Source organism: Lynx canadensis, chromosome C1, assembly GCF_007474595.2.
Source record: "Lynx canadensis isolate LIC74 chromosome C1, mLynCan4.pri.v2, whole genome shotgun sequence".
In the NCBI taxonomy this organism is placed as follows: domain Eukaryota; kingdom Metazoa; phylum Chordata; class Mammalia; order Carnivora; family Felidae; genus Lynx; species Lynx canadensis.
The window spans coordinates 220,232,774-220,253,700 of record NC_044310.1 but is presented as its reverse complement, the minus strand read 5'-3'; the positions used below and the strand labels follow the sequence as shown (position 1 = coordinate 220,253,700).

General features: G+C 62.8%; 2 protein-coding genes across 2 annotated transcripts in view; both read right to left on the bottom strand.

Moving 5' to 3' along the window:
• Positions 1-4,374, bottom strand: part of SNED1 (sushi, nidogen and EGF like domains 1) — an 87,027-nt gene extending 82,653 nt beyond the window's left edge. Inside the window, exon 1 of the mRNA XM_030327595.1 lies at positions 4,162-4,374. Coding sequence (XP_030183455.1) covers positions 4,162-4,374 — 213 coding nt within the window. The remainder of the gene's footprint in view (positions 1-4,161) is intronic.
• A 7,719-nt stretch (positions 4,375-12,093) lies between these two features.
• CROCC2 (ciliary rootlet coiled-coil, rootletin family member 2) overlaps positions 12,094-20,927 on the bottom strand; it is a 69,357-nt gene continuing 60,523 nt past the window's right edge. Inside the window, exons 30-34 of the mRNA XM_030323792.1 lie at positions 17,207-17,353; positions 15,417-15,515; positions 12,980-13,111; positions 12,645-12,735; positions 12,094-12,251 (exon numbers count right to left, since the gene is read on the bottom strand). Of these exons, the coding sequence (XP_030179652.1) occupies positions 12,094-12,251; positions 12,645-12,735; positions 12,980-13,111; positions 15,417-15,515; positions 17,207-17,353 (627 nt within the window). The remainder of the gene's footprint in view (positions 12,252-12,644; positions 12,736-12,979; positions 13,112-15,416; positions 15,516-17,206; positions 17,354-20,927) is intronic.

Genomic DNA, 20,927 nt, shown 5'->3' with positions numbered 1-20,927 from the left:
CCCGGGGCTGAGCCAGGCCAGGTGAGGCGGCCACCTGACCCAGGAGAGGAAGGTGTCGAAGAGGATGCCCTTCTGAATGGCCGGGGCAGTAAGCAGACATTCCTTCGGACGCAGTCAGCCCACTTGGGGGAATTTATTGTGAGGAAAGGACGAGAGACCCGTAACAAGGCGTGTATAGGGTGCACGCGCACCAGCGCACCGTCAATTCACGGGAGACACTGAAACCAGCCACAGGGGCAACAGTCAACAGAGCAGTCGACTTAAATAATTATGATGCAGCCACAGGAAGGAATATTACACTGTCACCTAAAAGCATGTTTCTATAAATTTAAGGCATGGGAAATGCTCACAGCCTAAAGTACCGAAAGAAATATGCAAAATAGAAACTTGCACGAAATGGGAGCCCCAGGTTTGTCTCGTGGGACCCTAGGTATGCTTGCAAACAGATCAAGAAGAATTTCACCAAAATGTTAAAAGTGTTGTTTTTGGATGGTGGGATTATACCTGTACCATCCCGCTGATCAGAAGATGAACAACAACATTGACCTAGAAGCTTCTAGGAGCTAGCTCTCTTCCGGAAGCCAGGATAGCGCGGTGGACAAAATAGACAAGGATGATGGTGATACTAAAACCAAAACACTGCTGCTAGCATCTGGACTCCTCGATTCCGAGCAAGGGCTCAGTCAAGGTTTTGGAATGAATCAATGAGTGAATGAATAAATGAACGAGGGAACAAGTCACTGGCGAAGGGGCGCGCGAGGTTTCCATGGTGAGTTGTCTGGAAGGACAGGGTTTGGCGAGCTGGTCGCTTCTAGCTCCAAAGTTCATACGGTCACCGAGAGCTAAGGAGTGGGGACCCCGGACTCATTCCCAGCTGGCCAGGCTTGCCTCCCAGTGGGGCTGGCCAGGTGTGTGGCCAGGTGCTCTGGGCACAGACACAAGGGTGTTCTCACCAGGAGGCATTCGCTCGGTTTTGACGTAAAGTCAAGCTGACAGCTTTACTGCAAGGTCGCAGCCAGGAATGTCCTCCCGCTCTTAATCCACACGCTCCCACTGCTCGGATTTGCCCCGTGCACTCGCTCTCCCCCCTCTGTCTGTCCGTTTGTCTCCATGCAATGTTTCCTGAGCTGTTGGAGAGTGAAGGGCAGACAAGAGTGCTCTCTCCTGGAAGCGCACAAGCAGGACCCAGGTCGGGAAGCTAGAGATTGATGTGAGGCCGTCCACACTACTTCCTCCCATTTACACACTTAATCGTTTACTTCCTTTTACCAGTGCGAGCTCACTGGCTCCCCCTTTATCCAATGGCTTAAAACCTATTACTACCATTATTTTAATGCTCAGATTGCCCCCCCCACCCCCCCCACCCCCCCCACCCCGTATGGCCAGGGAGCCTGTTTGATGGCCTCTGTGTCCTCTGGACACATCCCAGCCGTTCTTGGAGCACTCTTCTTCCTCCTGCGTGTGACTGATTTCCAGGTGCATTTTGCACTTGCCCTGCCAGGGCTCCATCATCTCCAGAGAGTCTGGTTCCTTCCAGGGAGAACTGGTGTTTGGCAAGCAGGATCTGAGCACCAGGAGTGCTTGGCACCACGGGGGTGTCGCAGCGTCGCTCCCCCTCAGTGGACAGAGCCGGGAAACGAGTGAGCTGTGTGCACAGACACATGTGCAAGGGCCTGTGTCCACAGCCGGCTACCATAAGATGTAAACGTAGACATACGGACATATGTGCTGTGAGGTCATCCCTCCGTGGCTTGCAGGGCACACGTCCACACGCAGGAAGGGGACACCAAATGGCAACGACTGAGATGGGGTCAGGGGCCAGAGCTGGAGGGTGTGGTGGGGACAAGGGGGCCAGACCACCCAGCCTCAGGGCCAGGAGCAGGTACGGGCTGGAAGGAGAGCCAGGGTCTCGTTCACGTTTGGTAACAACGCTGCTGCAGCCGCCTGATGCACAGGCTCGAGGGGCAGGACCGGGAGACAGAGGCCAGCGAGGAGGCACCTACGTGCATCCAGGCGGGTGGGAACGGTGGCCCTGCCCAGGGCTGTGGCCATGCAGGCGCTGAGGAGTGGGATGTGTTTCTAAGCCTCCAACAAGGAGGGGACAAGGGAAAGGAGGGAGGCATCAAAAGGCTACTAGGGAGGAAGCAGGACCTCTGTCTGGGTCCTGCTAAGTTTGAGATGGAATGCTAAGGAGGCAGCCGGACAGGGTGGTCTAAAGGCCCCTGAATCTGCATTCTGAGCCTCAGTTTCCCCATCTGCCCTCTGATATCCAGGCGTAGCCACCAGGTAGGCATGGGAGGCACTGGCCAGATCACCTGCTTTGGAATAAACACCTTCCCTTCTCTCACTTAGCTTTAATCGGAGCCACCCACCGGCCTGCTCGTGCGGGACCCCCGCGCCCTCCCGGTGCCGTCAGGCAAGCTGTCCGGGCACGGCACCCTCTGGAATCCCACGGTCTTTCTCGCTGAAGGAAGAGAAGGCACAGCGTGGCTACTTATGTCCACATGGACACTTGGTTTTCCAATATTATCTTTGTTTCCGGAGAAAGCTCTCACGGAGATATATGTTTTGTTAGCGGCCATAATGTTCATTTCTGATGAAACTGTTTGTTTTCCTAGTAGATCTTTCCACTTTAGAACCATTTCTCCCAGTTGTTTTGGTAAGAGTAGGTGTTTTTGGTGAGGCTATTAAGAAGGTCAACCGTTTTAAGAATATTTTCACCCGTGACTGTGAGGGGGAAAGCTGAGCCTGGCCCAGATGCTTTAGGAGCATTTTGACGGTGTTCTGTTCAAATGGTGCCAGCGTGAGTTTTCCCATTTCCAAGCTGCTCCGGCCCCTGCAGACCCTGAGCACAGCTCTGAGCTGTCCACGACGCACTTCTGGAAGTCAGTCCTGGCCTACAGAGGGGACGGCGGCCCCCTCCTACCACTGTCACGTCACCAAATGCTGCTGCCAAGGTGCGGAAGCTTCCCGCATCGGCATGGGGAGTGCCGTGGTCGCCGGGGGAGAGAGCACATGACGGTGGCCACGGTGATGGAGGGGCTGGTGGTGGCCGCTCGGACAGGGCCCCGTGAGGGTGTCAATAGTGCAAAAGATGGGAGTGGTGGTGCGGGTGGCCTCGAAGGTGGTGGGGAGGGTGCTGGTCATGTCAGGAGGGGCCGATGGAGTGGGTGACAGTGGTGAAGGGGGAGGTGGTGGCCCAGCGGGGGGTGCTGGGGCGGGTCGATGGCAGGACAGGTGGTGGAAGTGGCAGTGGATGGAGTTGAAAGTGGCTGAGGTCGTGGTTGGGGCGGCGGTTGTAGAGGTAACAGTGCATCCGGCTGGCCTAACTCTTTTCTATTCAGGGGACGGCAGGTGCCCAGTGGCCCACCCACAGAGCAATGCGGTGACGAGCCATCACGTTTCATTCCCTCTGTGGCCCACAAATGGCTCCCACACCGGGAGCGCCAGACACAGAACCCTCGCCCTTGCCCCTCGCCCTGAGGACTCCTGCTGTCCTGAGTGCCTGGCCCCAGAGCTCCCTCTGGGAGTCCCGTTCGGGAGGCACGGGCCTGAGTAAGTGGCTCCTGGACTCAGGAGGAAGGGAGAAAGGGAGGGAAAGGCTGGCGGGGACACTCTGCCCAGCTGCTGCCACACCCAGGGGGGCTTCTGCCCAGACGCAGGCCCTGCCCTGACTACCTGGCCAGGGGTCCCAGCCTCCTGCCAGGGGGCCTCAGGCGTCAAGGAGGGCGGGGCGGGGTCTAGGTGGCTGCCAGAGGGTACTTGCAGGCCAGGTGCCCCGCTCGGGAGACTGAGGCCCCAGGGAGCACGTGGCTGCCGTCACACTGACGTCTGGGACCGGGACGGGGCCAGGGCTCTGCGGGGGGCCAGTGGCTGGGCGGACGCGGTGTGCGCACGCTGCCCAAGCCCCGGGGGCGGGTGAGGCCCGGCCCGCGCTCCGCTCGCCCAGGTGGCCGGGCCGCAGCTCGAACCCCACCCCCGCCCGCCTCTCCCGCGGGCCGCTGTCCGGCCTTGGCCGCCGCAGGGAGGAAGCGCTGTCCTCATTCCACCTCTGGCCGCCGCGGTGCCAAGTTGCTGGCGGCGGCGGCGCGAGTCGGGGCGGCGGGCAGCGGCGGGGGCGCAGCGCCCGCCCCGGCGCCCCCGCGGCCCGAGGTTACTCACGTAGAGTCCGGAGTGCTCGGCGCCGAAGAACGGGAAGGGCACGGAGAGCGGCTGCAGCCCCGAGCCGCCGTCGTCCTGCTTGGGGGTGACAGCGTCGCCGCGCTCCGTGCCGAACGGGTAGAAGTCGGCGAGGGCCACCGCGCCGCGCACCCCGCGCACCCCGAGCCCCAGGGCGGCGGCCAGGAGCAGCGCCCAGGCGGCGCCGCGCAGCATCGCCGGGGATCGGCGGGCGGGACGCAGCAGGACACCGCGGGGACCGAGCGGGGGACACTGCGGGGACCGAGCGGGGGACAGAGCGGGGACACTGCCGGAACCGAGCGGGGACGGAGCGGGGACGCAGTGGAGGCAGAGTGGGGCGCAGTGGGGACAGAGCGGGGGGCGCAGCGGGGACGGTGCGGGACCGAGCCGGACGCAGCGGGGACAGAGCGGGGACCGAGGGGCCTCGCGGTCCGTGTGGGGCCGGAGCCTGCGGGGCTGGGTGCGGTGCGGGAGGCGCGGCGCGCCGTCGGGGAGCTCCCGCGCGCTCGGCCGGGCCGCGCTCGGGTCGCCGCTCCGCGAAGGAAGGCGCCGGGCGGGACCGCGTTCAGGGCCGGCCCCGCCCCAGGGGCCGCGGCTTAAATACCCGGCCGGGCGGTCCCCGGGCCTGGGCGGGGCCTGGGCGGGGCCATGCAAATAAGGCCGCTCTTAAAGCGCCAGGCCCCGCGGGAGGGCGAGGGCGCTCGCTGCGCGCCTGGGGCCGCCCCGCGACGGCGGGGAGGAGCTCCCCGGCCCAGGCTTTGGCGAGGTGAGCGCTTCGCGGGCGCGCTCCTGCGGCGGGGACCGTCCTCCTCCTCCTCCGTGGGCTCCCAGCTGCCAGACTGGAGCGAGCCCAGAGGAGGCGCCTTGCTCACGGCGCAGTTCTGAGACAGACCCTAAGGCCTGCCTGCCTGAGATGTTGGGCTTGGGTCGCTGCTCTACCGCAGAGTGTCCTCGGTCGGGGCCACCATGGCTTAGCAGTGCCTTGGATACCCTTATGGAAGTGGCCAGGGGCCATCCCCGTGTTGCTCCCCAAGATCTGAGCCTGTGGACACTTGTTGGGGGGGGGGTGCTCCTGGTCTGATTTTATGTGAGGACCCCTGGCCTGGGGGAATTCAGGGCACTAAACAGGTGTTTGCATCCTGCACTGACCCATCAGGGAGAAACCCCCGGGAGGTTTTCTGATGGGTTCAGGGCCCTAAGGGAACTTCACAGCAAGAGAGTCTCTAGCAGACTCCAGGGTAAGGAGGGCTCTAAGGGAAGGCTGGTCCTCTTGGGCCGGGGGGGCAAGTGGACGGATGTTAGTGGGCCTGGCGGACCGCAGTAGGGCCTCCAGAGCCCAAATTCAGATTCCGTATCCCCAGCTGTGGCCATCCCAGCGCTTCTCCCGTCTCTGAGACCACTGGCCGCACACCTGGTCCCTCCCCAGGTGCAGGGCCTGACTCCTGGGGTTGAGGCCCTCCCCCACCCCCCTTGCTCTCAGAATCCTGGTGTTAGGGGATGTGCGAGTGCAGGCCCAGCCCGGAGCCCCTGAAGACAGCGGTGTTCCCGTCAGAGATCAGCAGAAACAGCCACCAGATAGCAGCAGCTGCCACTGAGTTTCTGGGCGCTTTTACGTTGGGCTCCGTGTTTTTTCTGTGTGTCCTAAGACGTCTTCAGTGAACAGGTGTTGCTCTGTGGTCAGCAAGAAATAGTAAATGTGACTTTTAGGAAGTAGTGGAAAGGTTCTCTGAGTGTGACTCTGGGGGCCAAAGGTTTACACAGGTCCCGTTCGGCCAGTATCCTGGCGGCCTCGTCGTTCAAGGAGGCAGCCCCTGTGGGGCACTGGCCCGAGAGAGGTTCCCCTTCAACTTCTCTCCGGTTCCCCTGTGCTCAACTGCGAGAAGGCCAGCCCTGGGGCCGGGCTCCTGCCTCAGAGAACCCTGGACGGCAGGACAACCGTGTGGTTCCAGGGAAGGACGAGAAAGGTCAAGGCCTCCCGTCTCTAGGAAAGGTCAGAGAGGACATCGAATTACGGGGCTGTGCTGGGAACAGAATCTTCACGGTGTTGTCAGCAGGAACCTGGGGAGGAGGGGCGCGTCCCCACTTGCTCCCCTCCACTTACACATGCACATCCCCACTCACACACACACTCCCATTTCCACGTGCATGCTCACACATGGAGACAACACTCACACTTCCACACCCACACTCGGTCACATGTGCTCCCACATACAACACTGCACACATTCCTATGTGCCCCTCTTCACTGCTGACCTTCTGCCCCAAGGGATCCTAGTAAAGGCCCATGTCTGGGCTAGGTTATGGGTCCACCTGGGGGCTTGTAGGGAGTAGGGCTGCCCCAGAGAAGGGCTGTTTCTCTAGACATGGTGGGAGTGGTTGGCCTAGACAGGGGGTCCCAACCAGGGCAGTCAACTGAATCCCCTGGGTGGATTTGTGAGGTGCTCAGGCCCGGGCCCCACCCTGGACGGCAGGTGCTTGTGGGTCTAGGCTGGAGCCAGCCACAGGCCGACTCTTCGGTCACGGCCCCAGTGAGGCCACTCTTACCTGGGGCCCAGGCCTTGCTGCCTATTTGCAGCCTGGTCTGGGAGACTGGGGGTTAACATGAGGCCCCACCACTGCTGGGCATTACATTTCAAACACACACACACACACACACACACACACACACACACCTCCACAGGCAGCAAAAAAGAGGAAAAAAGTGTGGGTTTTTTTTTTTTCAGGTGCTAAAAATATTATCAGGAAATACTTTTCAGCAATGTGCCGTTTTAGGTTCCCCTCTGGACTCAAGGGCGCCTTTGTCTCTGCCACAGAAAGTCCACATTTATCAACACCAAAATCGTTTTATCAAGCAAGCTCATGTTCTGCGGCCAGGAAACCTGAGCCTCCCCAACAGGCCTGTGACATTTTAGTTTAGGGCCTGAGTATGTGTGCAATTTAGATGGGGGAGCCCTGGAGCCGACCTCGGGACACCCCAGGACTTGGGGCTCTGTTGGGGCAAGGTGGTGCGTCCTTCCCCCACAGCGCACCTGGCCTGGTGGGCTTGTCCCTACAGGGCTGGGTGGGGCTCCCTGAGCAGGGCTCCGGCCGGGGCCCTAGAGGGCCCGGCTGGCTGTGCCTCCCACCGCTTTCTCTCCAGAGGCAGCTAGCTGGGCACAGATCTCCCCAGAGCAGGCAGAAGCCCCTGCCCCAGGTAACCCTCACCTGCCCCAGGAGCAAGGCTAGGAAGTTACAGGGCCCGAGGCTCAGGCTGGGTTGCTCCCTTGCGGAAGCCCACCCTACCTGGTTGTTTCACTGTGAGGCTGGACGGGGTCTTGTCACAGGTGGGAACGCCTGGTTCAGGATGAGCGGAAGGGACGGTCCTTGGGTCCTGGGCCCACTCGGCTCCGCCCCCCCGTGTGCAGCAAGGGGGCACAGCCTCCAGGGAGCCCCCCCACACCTGGACCCCTGACGGGTGTCCTGCTATCTATCGGAGAGAAATGATCAGAATAGGGTTCAACGTTTACTTCCTGGGAAGTTCACTGCTGCTTTCTTCTTTGAAAAAACTAGAGAGGAATTAGAAACCCTTCGAGCTGGAGAATCTGCAGGGAGAGGCCAAAGATGGTTACGGGTGAGCTCAGGTTGGGCCTCTCTCCGTGGTTTGGGTGAGGAACGACGCCTTCTGCCGTCCACGGCAGCCTCCCCCACCCCCCCGCCCCTCCCCGCCCCGCCGCTGTCCCCCAGGGCACAGGGCAGAGACTCGGCTTCCTGAGTGTTCCACAAGCGCCAGGGACAGGTGCAACAGAAGGGCTCTCAGGTGGCCCCCGCATGACCCTCTGCTGAGAGGTTTGGCAGCTGATAAAATCAAGCTTCTGTGGCATTTTTCATGACGTGGGGAAAAGCGTCATGACAAAACATCAAGTAAAAGTTTTTCAGAAGGGTATTCAGCGTGGCACGTGCAGCAGCCCCCAACCATTGGCAATGTTCCGATTTTACCCGAGGATCTGCTGTCACGGAGTACGGGCGGTGGCGGGTTTCTTTTTCATAGGTTTCATCGTCACAGTTTTTATTTGCAGTTAGTTGAACAAATTAATGTTTTAGAAGCCGGAATATCAGTGACCCTGGTTCCAGCTGGCCCATTTCCTGCTCCAGCTGTGGCCCAGGTGAAGCCCCTGCCTCCCTCGAGAGCTGGGGTGCTGCGGGGGGCTGGGGCCCGTGTCCTCAGGGTGTTCGTTCTCCCTCCGCCGCCTCGTCTGTCTGGTGGGAATCACGGCCTTCCCTGGGCTCCCGGGGGGCCCTTTCTCTGTGGCATCCCTGCTCTCCTCCTTCGTACACCCCACCTGCAGTGGCTACAGGGTGGTGATGGTGCCCCCACCCCTGTCGCTGAGGGTTCACGATGGGCCCGGTGTCAGTGTGGGCGATACCTCATAGAGGGCTCACCGTGCCCCTCGGGGGTGGGCTCGCCCATTTCACAGATGAGGAAACTGAGGCTAGAGAGCCTGTCCAGAACCACACAGCTGGAAGGGGCGGAGCTAGGATTCCTCCAAGGCTGATGAGTCCCAAACTGATGTGGGGGCTGCGGGGCCTCTTACAGGCTGGAGGCCTCCGTGCGGGGTGGTCAGGGAAGAAGCCGTGAGCCTGTCCCCTCGGGCCACAGGGAGGGCATGGGCAGCAGTACAGCCTGTCCTCTCGGCCTGGCCCCGCCCCAGGCCCTCCTGCCTTGACCTCACCTCCGGAAGTGTGGGGCGGGTGGTGCGTGTGAGGACAGGTGGATGCCCGGCAGGGTTCCGGCACCCCAGGCACTGGGACCCGCCCTGCTCAGCACCCCCAGTCCGTCTCTGTCCTCCAGTCGGCAGGACGCTGTGCCTGCAGCCTCGCTGGCCTCTGGGTTTGACTCTGACCTCTTGCGGACTGCCTTGTGGCCTTGGTCCAGAAGCAAGACCTCGTGGAAGCCCGGTCAGGGAAGCCCCCGTGAAGTCCCCCGTCAACAGGTGTCCCAGGGCGCCGTTGGGAGGACAGAGCCAGGCTCCTCCAGGTTCCGGGGTAGTTGTCAGACGCACAGGCCCTTGTGCTGGAGATGCTCAAGGAAACACCAATTTATTTCCACTAGAAAAATCCTCTTTTTCCTAAGTGTATGACTTTATGTTGAGTGAGTAAAAACTAGCATCTCCTACATGGGTTGAACTATTAACATACAAAAATCGAGAGGTCTCACAGGTGCTGTGAGAGTCCCGCATGTGCAGCCGGGGGCAAGGAAAACACCAAGTCACCAGGATGTTGGTCAAAACATGGGGGCTTTCATTTTACTAATGAGAAGTCACCCGACCCCTTCCGCATCTGAGATACATTTTCCTCTTTCACCCGTGAGCGTGCACTTGCTTCTTCTGTGCTGGGAGCACCTACGACGCCAGCGGGTGCCGCAGACACGCACGGACTCGGGTCTCCAGCTGCTTGCTCCTCCCTCCTCACACCCCCGCCCGGCCCGGCCCTGGGGTCCTTCTGCTGGGGGGCGTCTGTCTACTAAAAGCCAGGCCCCGAGGGCCACGCGTCCCCTGTCAGGGCCCCAGCCTCTCCCATTTGGCAGAGCACGCTTCTGAAGTAGGGGTGCACCTGCCCGCTAGCCTCCGCCGGTGGCACGGATCGGGCCGCAGATAGCACCAGTACGGCCCCCCGGGGCCCAAGGCAGCCACTGCCAGTGGGTCACCCGGCGCTTCCCTCCGAGCCTGGGCTGGGCTTCAGAGCCACACAGCCACCGGTGAGCAGGCTGAGTTGAGGGCGGAATGAAACCCGTCTGCTCCCATCCTTCTAGCCGCTGCTTTCGTACACATGACCGGCTGTGGGAACACATTGCTAAATTCAAGCGGAAAGCAAGGTCTTGACAGGATGGCCTATTTTAAGCCCTGGATCGATCTTGAGACAGACATACGGCGATCGCACGTTCGGGCAGCAAGGTGCAGGGACCGCAGTGAGGTGGGCTGTGTGCCCTCGGCCCTGCCCGCCCCCAGGAGTCCTGGAGGGCAGCCAGCACCTGTGCACGCAGGAATTTACCGGGCTGGCCGGTGCCCTGCGTATCGTAAACGTGCCGCTTGCAAAACAGGGGAGGCCATTTGGGGAGGAAAACAAATCACTCTGGCCGACGTTCATGGGGGAAATGAGTAAAAATGCTGACAGGTGAACCCCACAGAGGCCCGAGATGGCCACCTCGGTCTCCCTAGCAACTGGGGCCGGTTCCCCCAGGAATTTTGCCAGAGTTTATAGGCTGGAAAAGTGGGGGATTCTGTAACAGCTTCAGCTCTCACGGCCAGTGCTTCCCGTGGCCGGCGAGTCACAGGGACTTGATTCTGAGTCATTTCCAGCCACCTGCCACTGTGACGGACCTGCACTTCCTGGATACAGAAGGTTCCGCGGCCTCTGGACGTAGGGAAGTGGTGGCTGGGCCTCGCAGGACATTATGTTTTTGGCTCTAGTTGGTGGAAATATTTTCCACGTGTTTCCCCATGTTTATAGAGCTGAAGGCATGGAACGCAGCCTGTGGCCGCGGGAGCCGGCCTGATGGGGCCTGGTGACCAGGGTCTGGCCAGATCAGTGCGTCCCAAGTGGAGACAGAGTGCCAGGCCGGGTGAGGGCCAGGGGCAGGGCGGCGCCTGCGAGGAGTGTCCTGGAGGCCGGTCCAGGGTGCGCAGAGGCGGAGGTCCCAAGGGCCGGGGGGAGCTCGGTGCTCTGTGGAATCGCGGGGCGCCTGCTGGTATAGGACCCCGGGGGAGGCGTGGTGGGCTCTGGGCCGTGGCATCACAGTCCTCTGAGCAGCGTGAGACGTCCGTTTTCCCCATGGCGGCTCTGATGCGCTGTCGGGTCGGCGCTGGGGCCGTCGGGCCACCCTGGGGGCTTGGGCAAGCAGGGCTCACTTCTTGGCCCGCAAGGCCTGGCCGAGGCGGGCCTGTTGATGCCGAGGTGCTTCCTGGTCCGGCTGCTTCTTCAGACTGGCCACCTGGGGACAGGGCAGGAGCTCAGGTGGGTGGGCGGTGGCGGGGGGCGGGCAGGGCCTGTAGCCAGGGCTCCCAGGCCGTGGTTGTGGAGAGCTCTGGGGGTCCTGAGGAGAGGCAGGTGCCTGGGAGAGAGACATCAGGCAGGCGGGGGACTCGCTGGCTGTCACATGGGGGTATGTGGAGCCATGCTCTTCAGGGACACCCATCCCAGGGGTCCTAGGGACTGAGGCCACTGCACACCCGCAGTGGATGGACCCCCTTCCATTCAGGCCGTGAACACACTCGGAGTGATAAGGAAATGCATGCTGCTCGGCTTATAAATTTGGCAAATGTGGCTTGGTGGGTTAGGGACACTAACTTGGGGGTGACACCAGGTGGTCACTTTACCCTTCTGGGTTTCAGCTATAAAATGAGAGTTTGGACCAGATGGCCCCCAGGAGCCCAAGGGTGAGCCCCAGCAGGTGTGCGTTCGTGTGGGGGGGGGGGCGGGGTGCCCGCGGGGGGAGGGGCACTGCCATGTTTCGTCACTGCCTTGTCCCCACGTACACCACTGTTCTCCCTTCCTGACTCTGACAGACAGGTGCGGGGGTCACCTCTGCTCCGACCGCCATGTGCTAGGTGCAGTTGGACACTTTACCCGCGGTGACCTCCGGCCCAAGAACTGTCCTCCCCTTCCTCCTAGGGGCCCAGCGATGGAGGCACAGAGAGGCTGGTGGCCTGTCTCAGAACACTCGCTCCGCCCCTCGGTGCGTGGTGGGGGTGGTTGGATGGAGTGTGAGAGCCCCTGGGGGTGGCTGGGACCCCCCTGCCGCAGGATTTCGGGCCGAGGCCAGGCAGGCACCCCTGCGGTGTGCTGCTACAGGGTGCCCGTCCCTCCCCACCCCTCCCTCTGCCTGGGGCGCTGGGGTCCAGGCCCCACTTCCTCCTCCGGGAACTTCGGCCGCCGCCGCTACCGGTGGGTCTGCTCCCGGCTCTCCGGGGCCTGCGCAGCCTGCAGCCGGGCCCTGTGGCCAGCTCCCGACCGCTGGGCCTGTGCCCGGGCCTGCTCCGCTCTCCGGGCCCGAGGTGAGAACCTGGGCTCCTCCCTGCTGCCCACCGACCTGAGAGCTGCACAGAGTCCAGGGTAGGGCGTCCAGCCCTCCCCCTAGGGCTACTATTCCTTCCCCCAGCCCCCAGCTGGCTCCGCTGCCCTCTGCTGGGCACGGCCCCGGCCCAGGACTGGCAGGCCGACCCAGGGGTTCGAGCACATTCAGCCCCTGGGCCTTGTCTGGCCCAGAGCCCCACCCACGGGCCTCCAGGCTGTTTTACTGGCCTGCCAGTTTCTGCTTGGCTGGACTGGGGGAGGCGTCGGGGGGAGGGCGGGGGGTTCGCGTGGGCGTCACAGACTCACTCTCGCCCCTGCCCCTCTTGCCAAGTCCTTGTGTGGAGGTAGGGGTCTGGCCAGCGGTGGGAGGGGAGATGCCCCCCAAACACACAGGAGCAGCCCCCGGACTCGCCCACAGGCCTGCCTGACCCCGCGCTTGCCACACTCCTCCCCGTCCTGCTCTGTTCTGCACAAGCCCCCGCGGCCGTGTGGCCACTCCCGCGGGGCCTGGGGAGGGGACCAGGAGGGGCCCACAGAGCCCTGGGCCCTGGTTCCACCTCTGCCTGCCCCTTGCGGTGTGAGCCTGGTAGACCCCACTGTCGTCTGGGGCTGGGTCTCCGCGTCGGTCGGTGTGGGAGCGGTCCACCCCGTCCTTCCCGGCTGTGTGGGCGCCTCCGCGTGGGCTGTGCGGCGTGAGACCCGCCGGACACTCCCCGCCCCTGGGTGCACCCCCGAGGCTGGCCCAGCTGACCTGCCGCCGCTGGTGGTGCCTCGGCGCCCTGTCCCCTTCCTGGTGCAGGCTGCCCACGGGCTGGGGCACTTGCTCCTTCCGGGCCCCCCGCCTTGCCGTGTCCCCTTCTTTCCTCAGCGTCTCCTGCTCCGTCTGTAAGAGCCCAGGGGTCAGAGTCTGTAGAGGCCCTCTGGCGGTGGGGGTGGGGGGGAGGTGGGGTCAGTCCAGCCTTCCCCTCTGGAAAGGAGGTTCTGGAAAGGGCTCTGGGTCCCCTGAGAGCAGGCTGGGTAGAGGGAGGGCCCTGCAGCCAGGGAGCGGGCTGAAGGAGGAGCATGGGCTCCCGGTGCCAGCCTGCTTCGGGCCGGTGGGGGAGGGGAATGGCTCCATCTTTTGGGGTGGCCTCCGGGGCCTGCCGCCCAGGGGCCCTCCCAGCATGGCCCTGGCCTCATGGAGCCCCGACCCCCTGCACTCAGGGCCCTGCCCACTCTGACCCAGGCCCAACAAGCCTATGTCCCCACCATCTGTCTTCAGGGGGCTGCAAGCTGCCCCCAACAGTGCCCCCCCTTCTTGGTGGCCTTCTCCGGCATGCTGGTCACAGAGCAGGGGGCTAACGGCAGGGGACTGAGAGAGCAAACATTTTCAACGGGAAGTTTGGCGGGCCTCCTTTTGTCCCTTGTGGGTGATCCTTTTGGAGGAAGGCACGGACACCCCAGGTCATGCCTCGTGGGTGCTGGATGCGGACAATCTCCTTCTGGAAGCCCATGGGTGGGCGCTGGGCCTGTCAGCAGTTGGGGCTCTCCAAACGGGGCCCCCTCCACTACCCTGCTCTGCCCGCCTGCCTGGTGGGTCCTGCTGGCTCCGGGCCAGTCCCTGTGCCCGGCGGGGGGCGGATGGGGCCCCTGGCCACTCCTCCGTTCGGTGTCTTCTTGCCCCGTGCCCAAGGCCTTGGGGCTGGTGTCACAGAGGCCCGGAGACGTGGCGGCTCTGTCTTGCTGGTAAAGTTATTCGGTCAGTGATAGGAGAACGGCTTACAAAAATAAGGACTTCCAGGGGTGCGGAAAACAAAGGGTCCGTTACAAAAATAAGGACTTCTTTCTTCTTCAGGGGTGCGGAAAACAACGGATCCGCTTCCACTGAAGAAGGAAGGTCCTGTTTGTCTAAAAATCCAGTCACACTCCTGGAAGTGCATGTTAAAAAGGGAAGAGAAAAGTGAAATCCAAAATAAATAAACGGCCACATCCGGGTTTCCCCTCCTGAGACACCAATAAAGGGTTTATGGCTTTGGGGGCCCCTCACAGCTGACCTCCTGGAACTCATTAGCTGTTCCTCCCCCCCCACCCCCGACCTGGGCTGCAGGGGCCCACCACTGGCTCCGCGGCCCTGGGCAATGCCACCGCGGCCGGGCCCGTGCTGCCAGGAGAGGCCCTAGAGGCCTCGGCTCCCCCCGCTCAGCAGCTCAGTGTCGGGCCCGCCTTTCAGGAGAAGCAGGACTCCCGTGACCGTGACCGTAAGGGCGGGCCGACCCACCTTCCTGGGAGGGCAGGTGGCCCTGCATGGACAAGCTGGCCAGTGGCTTTCAGTGACTGTCCTGACCTGCTGGCCCCTGTGCCTGCATCCCGTTCCCAGGGGCCCTGCCCCTGACTGCCACCCCGCTGACCTGGCCACTCCCCTCTGGAAAACCCACTTGTCCCCGAGTCCACGTCAGCTGGGCAGTGTGGTCTGGTGGCCAGGGCCTGCCCTGGGACAGCTGTTCACACGTGCTTGGGCAGACTCTGTGCTGGAGGGTCCAGGCCCAGCAGCGCCCTCGCCTGGTGGGGCCTCACTGCTCTCCTTCGGGCCTGCTGGTCCGCGGGCACTGCAGCGGGCCCTCCTTGTCAGAGAGGCTGGGGGCCAGCTGGGCGCGGGGAGGCCTTCGAAGGCAGACGTCGCTCCCAGAGGGACCCCGCTGCTCCTGGTTTGTGGCACAACTCCGCGCCCTCTGTCCCGCTCCTGCTGTGGCTGGTGGCCTCTGTCTTTCTTCCACTCCTTGCTGGTGCCCATGTGCTGCGCCAGTCCCTCTGTCCTCCAAAGTTTGCGAGTTCTGGACACCCACCGTCTTGTCATCCATTCCGCGGGCAACGACTCGGTTCCGGTGAGGCCAAGGCCGGCCTGTACGGTCCCCTGGCCCTTCTGCCCTCGGGCCGCACCGCCCAGCCCAGCCTGCCCCGCGTAAAGCTGGTCCGCAGGTCTGGGTGAGCAGGGGTGTGCAGCGGCCGGCTCAGGGGTCTCCTGGACCTGAGGCGGCCCCTACAGATCTGTGAGGCCGTGTCGTTTAACATGGACCCTCCCCACCGTCCCCTGGGAGACCCTGGCTGGGTGCTGCTGCCTCGAGCAGCCGTAACAAATGCCCCCCCCCCCGGGGCCCGGTCCCCTGTTCCGCGTGTGCAGATGAGCCCCCGTTGGCACACGCCTCCCACACCTCTGCCCAGGCCAGCGCTGCAGCGGGAAGGGCTTGAGCCGGCAGGGCCGTGTCCCCGTGCTCCTCCTCTGTGCCCACTGAGTGCTTCAGGCCACTGTTCTAGGGGACAGGCCACGAGGGTTTCTGCCCAGATGGGGCCCAGGCATGCTCATGGAGGTTCTCGGTCACGAGAACCAGGCCATTAGGCCAGCAGGACACCTCTGTATCCTCATCCCCGTGAAGCCTTAGGAAGCCCACCCTACCCTGGGGACCGTGGCCGAGGCCCTTGGCACCCCTGTCAACGCCAGGACTCTTGCTTTCCTCACTTTGTAGATGGGGTCATGGAACGCGAAGGGTCAGGTGCCTCAGACGCCAGGTCATCAGCCCGGCAAAGGCTGTCCCCACCCTCCCCTATGGCCTGATTCCTCCGTATTCCCTGCTCGAGTCCCCATCCTGTCTGCCCCCAGAGGGGGCTGTGAGGGTGTAACTCCGTCACGGGCAGCCGGGTGGGTCTGCCACACAGCCCCGTCCGTCTCAGGTGATGTGAGGGGGAAGGGCCCCCCCACAGCAGGCACCCGCCGGGTGGACCCACAGAGCCACGAGTGGGCGTGGGGCCTGGGCGATGTTCCGCCTGGTTCCCTTTCTCCGGGCCCCAGTTTCCTCCTCCTCAGTCAACCTGGGCCCCAGGAAGATGCTCTGGTGACCCCCACCCCTAATTTCAACCCGAATAGCTCCACTTCGACCTGTTGCTTACATGGAGACTGGATCCACTCACAGAATTACTGGCCGGTGGGCCCCTCGGCCTCGCTGCCTCCCCATTCTGTCTGCACACTGGGGGCCGGCTCGCTGCCCTGCCTTGCCCCGGACGTCGCCGTCTGCCTTTGTTCGAGGGCTTTAGTTGGGGCCCTGTCGCGCACCCTGCCCTGTGTGGAGACTGCTGGGGTGACTAGATCGGCTTCTCCCCTTGAGCCTTCCTGGTCTCCCACTGTGTCGGCCTGTGCATTCCCCAGCTGTTGCCCTGGTCCTGTCTGTAGGGCACTCCCCGGGCCTGGGGTCATTTCCAACGTGGGCGGCAGAATCTGGGGCTCCCGGGGTAGGCCGTGTGCCAGGCCACACGGCTCCATGCAGGGCTGTGGCCCAGACACTGGGGACAAAGCCGGGCGATTTGCTCTGGCCCCGGGGTGCCATACGAGAGGAGAGGAAAAGTAGCGGGGGCGTCACCACCAGGCATGGGGTTACGGAGGTCTACAGGGCGGCCCTGAGCTTGGAGAGGGGTGGGCAGGTGCAGAACAGGTGCCCACCCAGAGAGGCGCCTCCGGCAGCCTGGCCCAGCTTGGACCCCCACGGGATGCTCCCTTTTCCCCCGCCTCCCCCCGCCCCTCCGCGGACCCCCGCCCCCGCCGCCGGCCCCCGCGGCCAAGGCCCGCCCACCACCCCTGCGCGCGCAGCGCCGCGAGCTCCCCCTGCAGGCGGTCCCGCCGGCGCGCGGCGTCTCCTCCCGCGGGAAGCGCCTCCCCTGCGCTGTTGCTGCCGAGCGCCGAGCCCCGCCTGGCCCGCGGCTCCCCCGCTCCCTTCCCCTGAGCTGCGCGTCCACAGCCGGCCCTCCGTCCTAGGGGCGCGTGCTGTGGAGCCGGAAACCCGGGGAGAGGCCTCGGGCCTCTGACTCCCTCCCGCCTCAGTTTCCCCGTCTGTCCGCTGTGGACATCTGGGGCTCCAGGTGTGAACGCTCGCCTCCGGCATCTCCTTTCCTGCCGGGGGGGACGATGATTCTGTGAAGGGAATGCGGGGCCCTGCCCTCCGGGGCCCCTCACCCGCGCGGGCTCCAACGTGCCCTCTCCCTCCTGGCATCTGCGCCCCAGGCAGGCGACCTGCGCCTCCAGCGGCGTCCCCCTCTGGGCCAGGCCCTGGCTGTGCCTTCTGCTCTCATCCAGGGCCCCGTGCAGTGCGTCCACTTGCTCCTGCGGAAAGGATTGTGAGGTCTCCTGGAAACACGGCCTGGGGTGTGCTCCAGGGGCAGGAGCACAGGGCATCTGCCCGGACGGTGCTGCGGGTCGCTGTGTTGTGAAAAGGCAAGAACAGGTCGAGAACCCGTGCGCTTGGAGTTCCCTTGGAGCCGTGGTGGGAAGGGCGCCGCTGCAGCCGGCGGGCTCTCTGCTGTGGCCGGGGTGGCCTCAGAAGACGCGTGGCATCCCTCCAGGGCTTCCAGCCCTTGTAACGGTCTACGGTAGTCCTCCCCAGCTCACCGAGCCTGGTGGGCTCAGCCTGTGTGCCCCCCCTTCTGCCTCTGAGATCTGCCCCCGTGTGTCGTCGCCCCCCCCCCCCCCCACGTCCCCGTCAGCACTTCTGACCCTGCTATGTGCACAGAAGCATCTGTCCTAGGACACTACTCCCTGCCCCACGGGCACCCTGGGCACATCGGGCTCAAACTGAGCCCCGGTACGTGGCCCTTTCCCCTCCCCCGACACCCACTCACCCACCCTGCCCAGTCCTTGGCCCCTCTGGCTTCAGCCTGCCCGGACCGTCGTCGTTTGCCTGGGCGCCCGTGACGCCTTCGCTTTGCTGTCTCCAGGCATGCTCCACGGGGTGGCCGACCACGCGTCTCAGTCCGTGCATTGAGTTGGGCCGTGTGGTTGCTCTGAGCCCGCAGTGGCTCCCCACTGCCCTCGGGATGAAAACTGAGGAGGGAACGTGGCCACTCGTCAAACCCGCCCACCCTGCTCACTCTCGAGTGAGAGCCTCTTGCCGCCCCTCGCCTGAGCTCTGCCCGATGTCCTCTTGGCCCCGTGGCCCCCTGGCCCCGCGGCCCTGGGTTCCCTGCAGCACCGCTTGGCCGTCTGTTAGCCATCGTCCCTGTCACCCCCTGCTCGGAGCCGTCCCCAGAACAGCGCCGTTGTGTCTCTTGGGCCCCAGGGCGGGCACACAGAGGGCCTGGAGAGCTCTTGTGAGCAAACAAACACACCCACGCCTACTCGAGTCTGCCCGGCAAAGCCGCCGTCCTGCCCGCCGTGCCAGGCCAGTCTCCTGCATTTGAATCTTCCTGAGTGTTCCGTGGGGGAGGTGGCCTGTGCCTTCTGGTACCTCAGACTCCAGACAATCAGGAGTCACACCTGTAGTGCTTTGGGGGCTGAGCGGGAAGGCAGAGGTGTGGCGCTGGGGGAGTCTGGGAGTCCCACAGTTGTCCACGCGGGAGCCCGTGGTAACTTGGACTCAAGGGGGCAAGAAGTTGAAGAACATGACTTGACTCTAGAGACGGCTGGGGGTGTCACGTGGGGGCTGAAGAGCCGCTGGTGTCCCAAGGGCTCCCGGGCCTGTACTGCTGGGTGGTCCAGGACCCACTTACCAAGATGGGAAGGGGGCGCCTTTGGGGGTGAAGGTTCAGAGTTCAGTCTTGAGGAGCCTCCCAGGAGTCACTGGATGTGGGGCCAGTGTCACAGAACCAGGTGGCTCTGGAGGCCCAGGGCACTGATGGCCCAGGGAGGGGAGGGCTGTCCTGGGGAGAGGGGAGAGGGGAGAGGGGAGAGGGGAAGGGAACAGGTCCTGGGCCAAGGAGATGTGAAAGCAGAGGGGAGGAGGCAGAGACCAGAGGGAGGGAGAGGTTGGTCCCCCCTGTGGAATGTCCCAAGAGGTCAGGCAGACGCAGACCCATAAGGGACCCTTTGGATGGGACCAAATGTTGCTTGTGACCTTTGCACGTGTGTGAAGGTGGGGGGAGGTGGGGCTGAGGGTGGAGGGGGGCAGCTGTTCCCAGCAGCCTGGCTGGGGGAGGGGAGACAGGGCTGCAGACAGGCGAGTGGGGTGCTCGTTCAGGAAGAGGGAGACTGGGCACGGAGCCAGAGAGGGAAGGCCGGCAGGCGCAGGGACCCCCTGATGAGCCACGCGGGTGCCAGCCCTGCAGCCGCAGGGTCCCGGGCCAGCCAGGAGCGCTCACGCGGCCGTGTCCCGCGTGTGTGTCTGCAAGGCCTTCCCATCCGTTCGCTCGCTCACTCGGTTGTCACAAATGCTGGCGTGAACTTGCCCTGCTCGTGGCGGAGGCCGATTCAGAGGAGGGAGGGGAGTGCCTGCCTGGGGGAGGGGCTGCAGGGCTGACCCTGGACATCCTCCTTTTTGTCTGACGCCCGAGTGCTTTAGAAACGGACAGTGGGGACCGTGCCTGTGCCTAAAGCCAGTGACTCACCCTCCCCTGCACACTTGAAACCTACTGTTTTCTGCTTGTGCACGTTTCCAGCAGAAAAGCAGAGGTTTCCTTCAAATATGGCTTAAATATTTCGTGGGATTTTAAAGAGGTCCAAACCACGTCTGTGAAGGACGGTGCTCCTCTTGGAATGACTCAACTTTTCTGGAATTCAAACGAACCGTAATGAACGGTGCACCCTCTAGGAAGGTCAGCCGGTGCACCACTCGGTTATCGTCGTTTCTGGTGTCGTGTTAGTTCCGAGTCCTGATGCTGGGCAAGATGTGGGCTGGGCAAGCAAGCCTCGCAAACCCAGGTTCGGTTGGAGGGTCCAGGTAGCTGCAGGAAACTGGGCACACGGCCCTGCCCTCTGGGAGCCTCGGAGCCCAGATCCCCCCGGGGCCCGGCCCAGGAAGACACCGGCGCCAGGAAGCGCTCAGACGTAGAGGGGACCCGGCCTGCACAGGAGCCCAGGGCCCGATGGCAGACACCTCTGGACTCCACGCTGATTGCCTGCCTGCCTCTCGCTCCGCTCTCCTGCTCTGACCGGCCGAGCCTTGTTGTCAGTTTCACTATTGTGTTTCAACTATCGTTTTCCTTTAAAAATCTCAAACGTTCATTCTTCCCTGTAAACGCTGCCCAGTTTCCCTCCAAACATACCATAAACAAACAGACAAACCAAACCAAGAGAGCAAACAACCGACAACCTACAAAGCAGGACCATAAACGCAGATCCGTCCGGAAGCTAATCAAAAGCTCCTAACGGCCCTTGAGCCTCACCCCCTCAGCGGTGCGACCGGACACGGCAACCAAAAGAGAGACAGATGTGTCATCATTCTTTTGAGAAGTAAAAACTGAAACTCTTAGAAAAGTGGTAAAAAGGAAAAGAATTCATGTCAGAAACCCGTGGTGCACACGGGCCCGCAAGGAAGGAAACTGTGATAACACGGAATGCTCTATTGAGGGAGGAAACTCAAACATAAATACATCACTTACTCAGTTTAAGAAATGAGGGAAATTACAAAAGCACAAGAGAGGATGTTAATATAAGCTGGAATGAATAATTGTAGGCAACAATGCGAGAAGAGGTCAAGTTGGTTCTTTTGAAAAGACCAGTAAAACAGAGGCACTGTTGGCAGGTCAGATTAAGAGAAGCAGCTAGAAGCCTTCGAGGCCAAGAAACAGACACAGCCACGGGTATAAATAAGATAGAGCCTCAGGTACAAAACGGGTCCAACCAGAGACCTAGCTACATGTGTAATAGAATGTCAAATAGCGTGTGCGGGTCCTTGGCATTTAAACACACAAGGTGGACGGAGGTCCAGACGACAACAGCCGCCCCAAGGGGAGAGGCGGCGCCC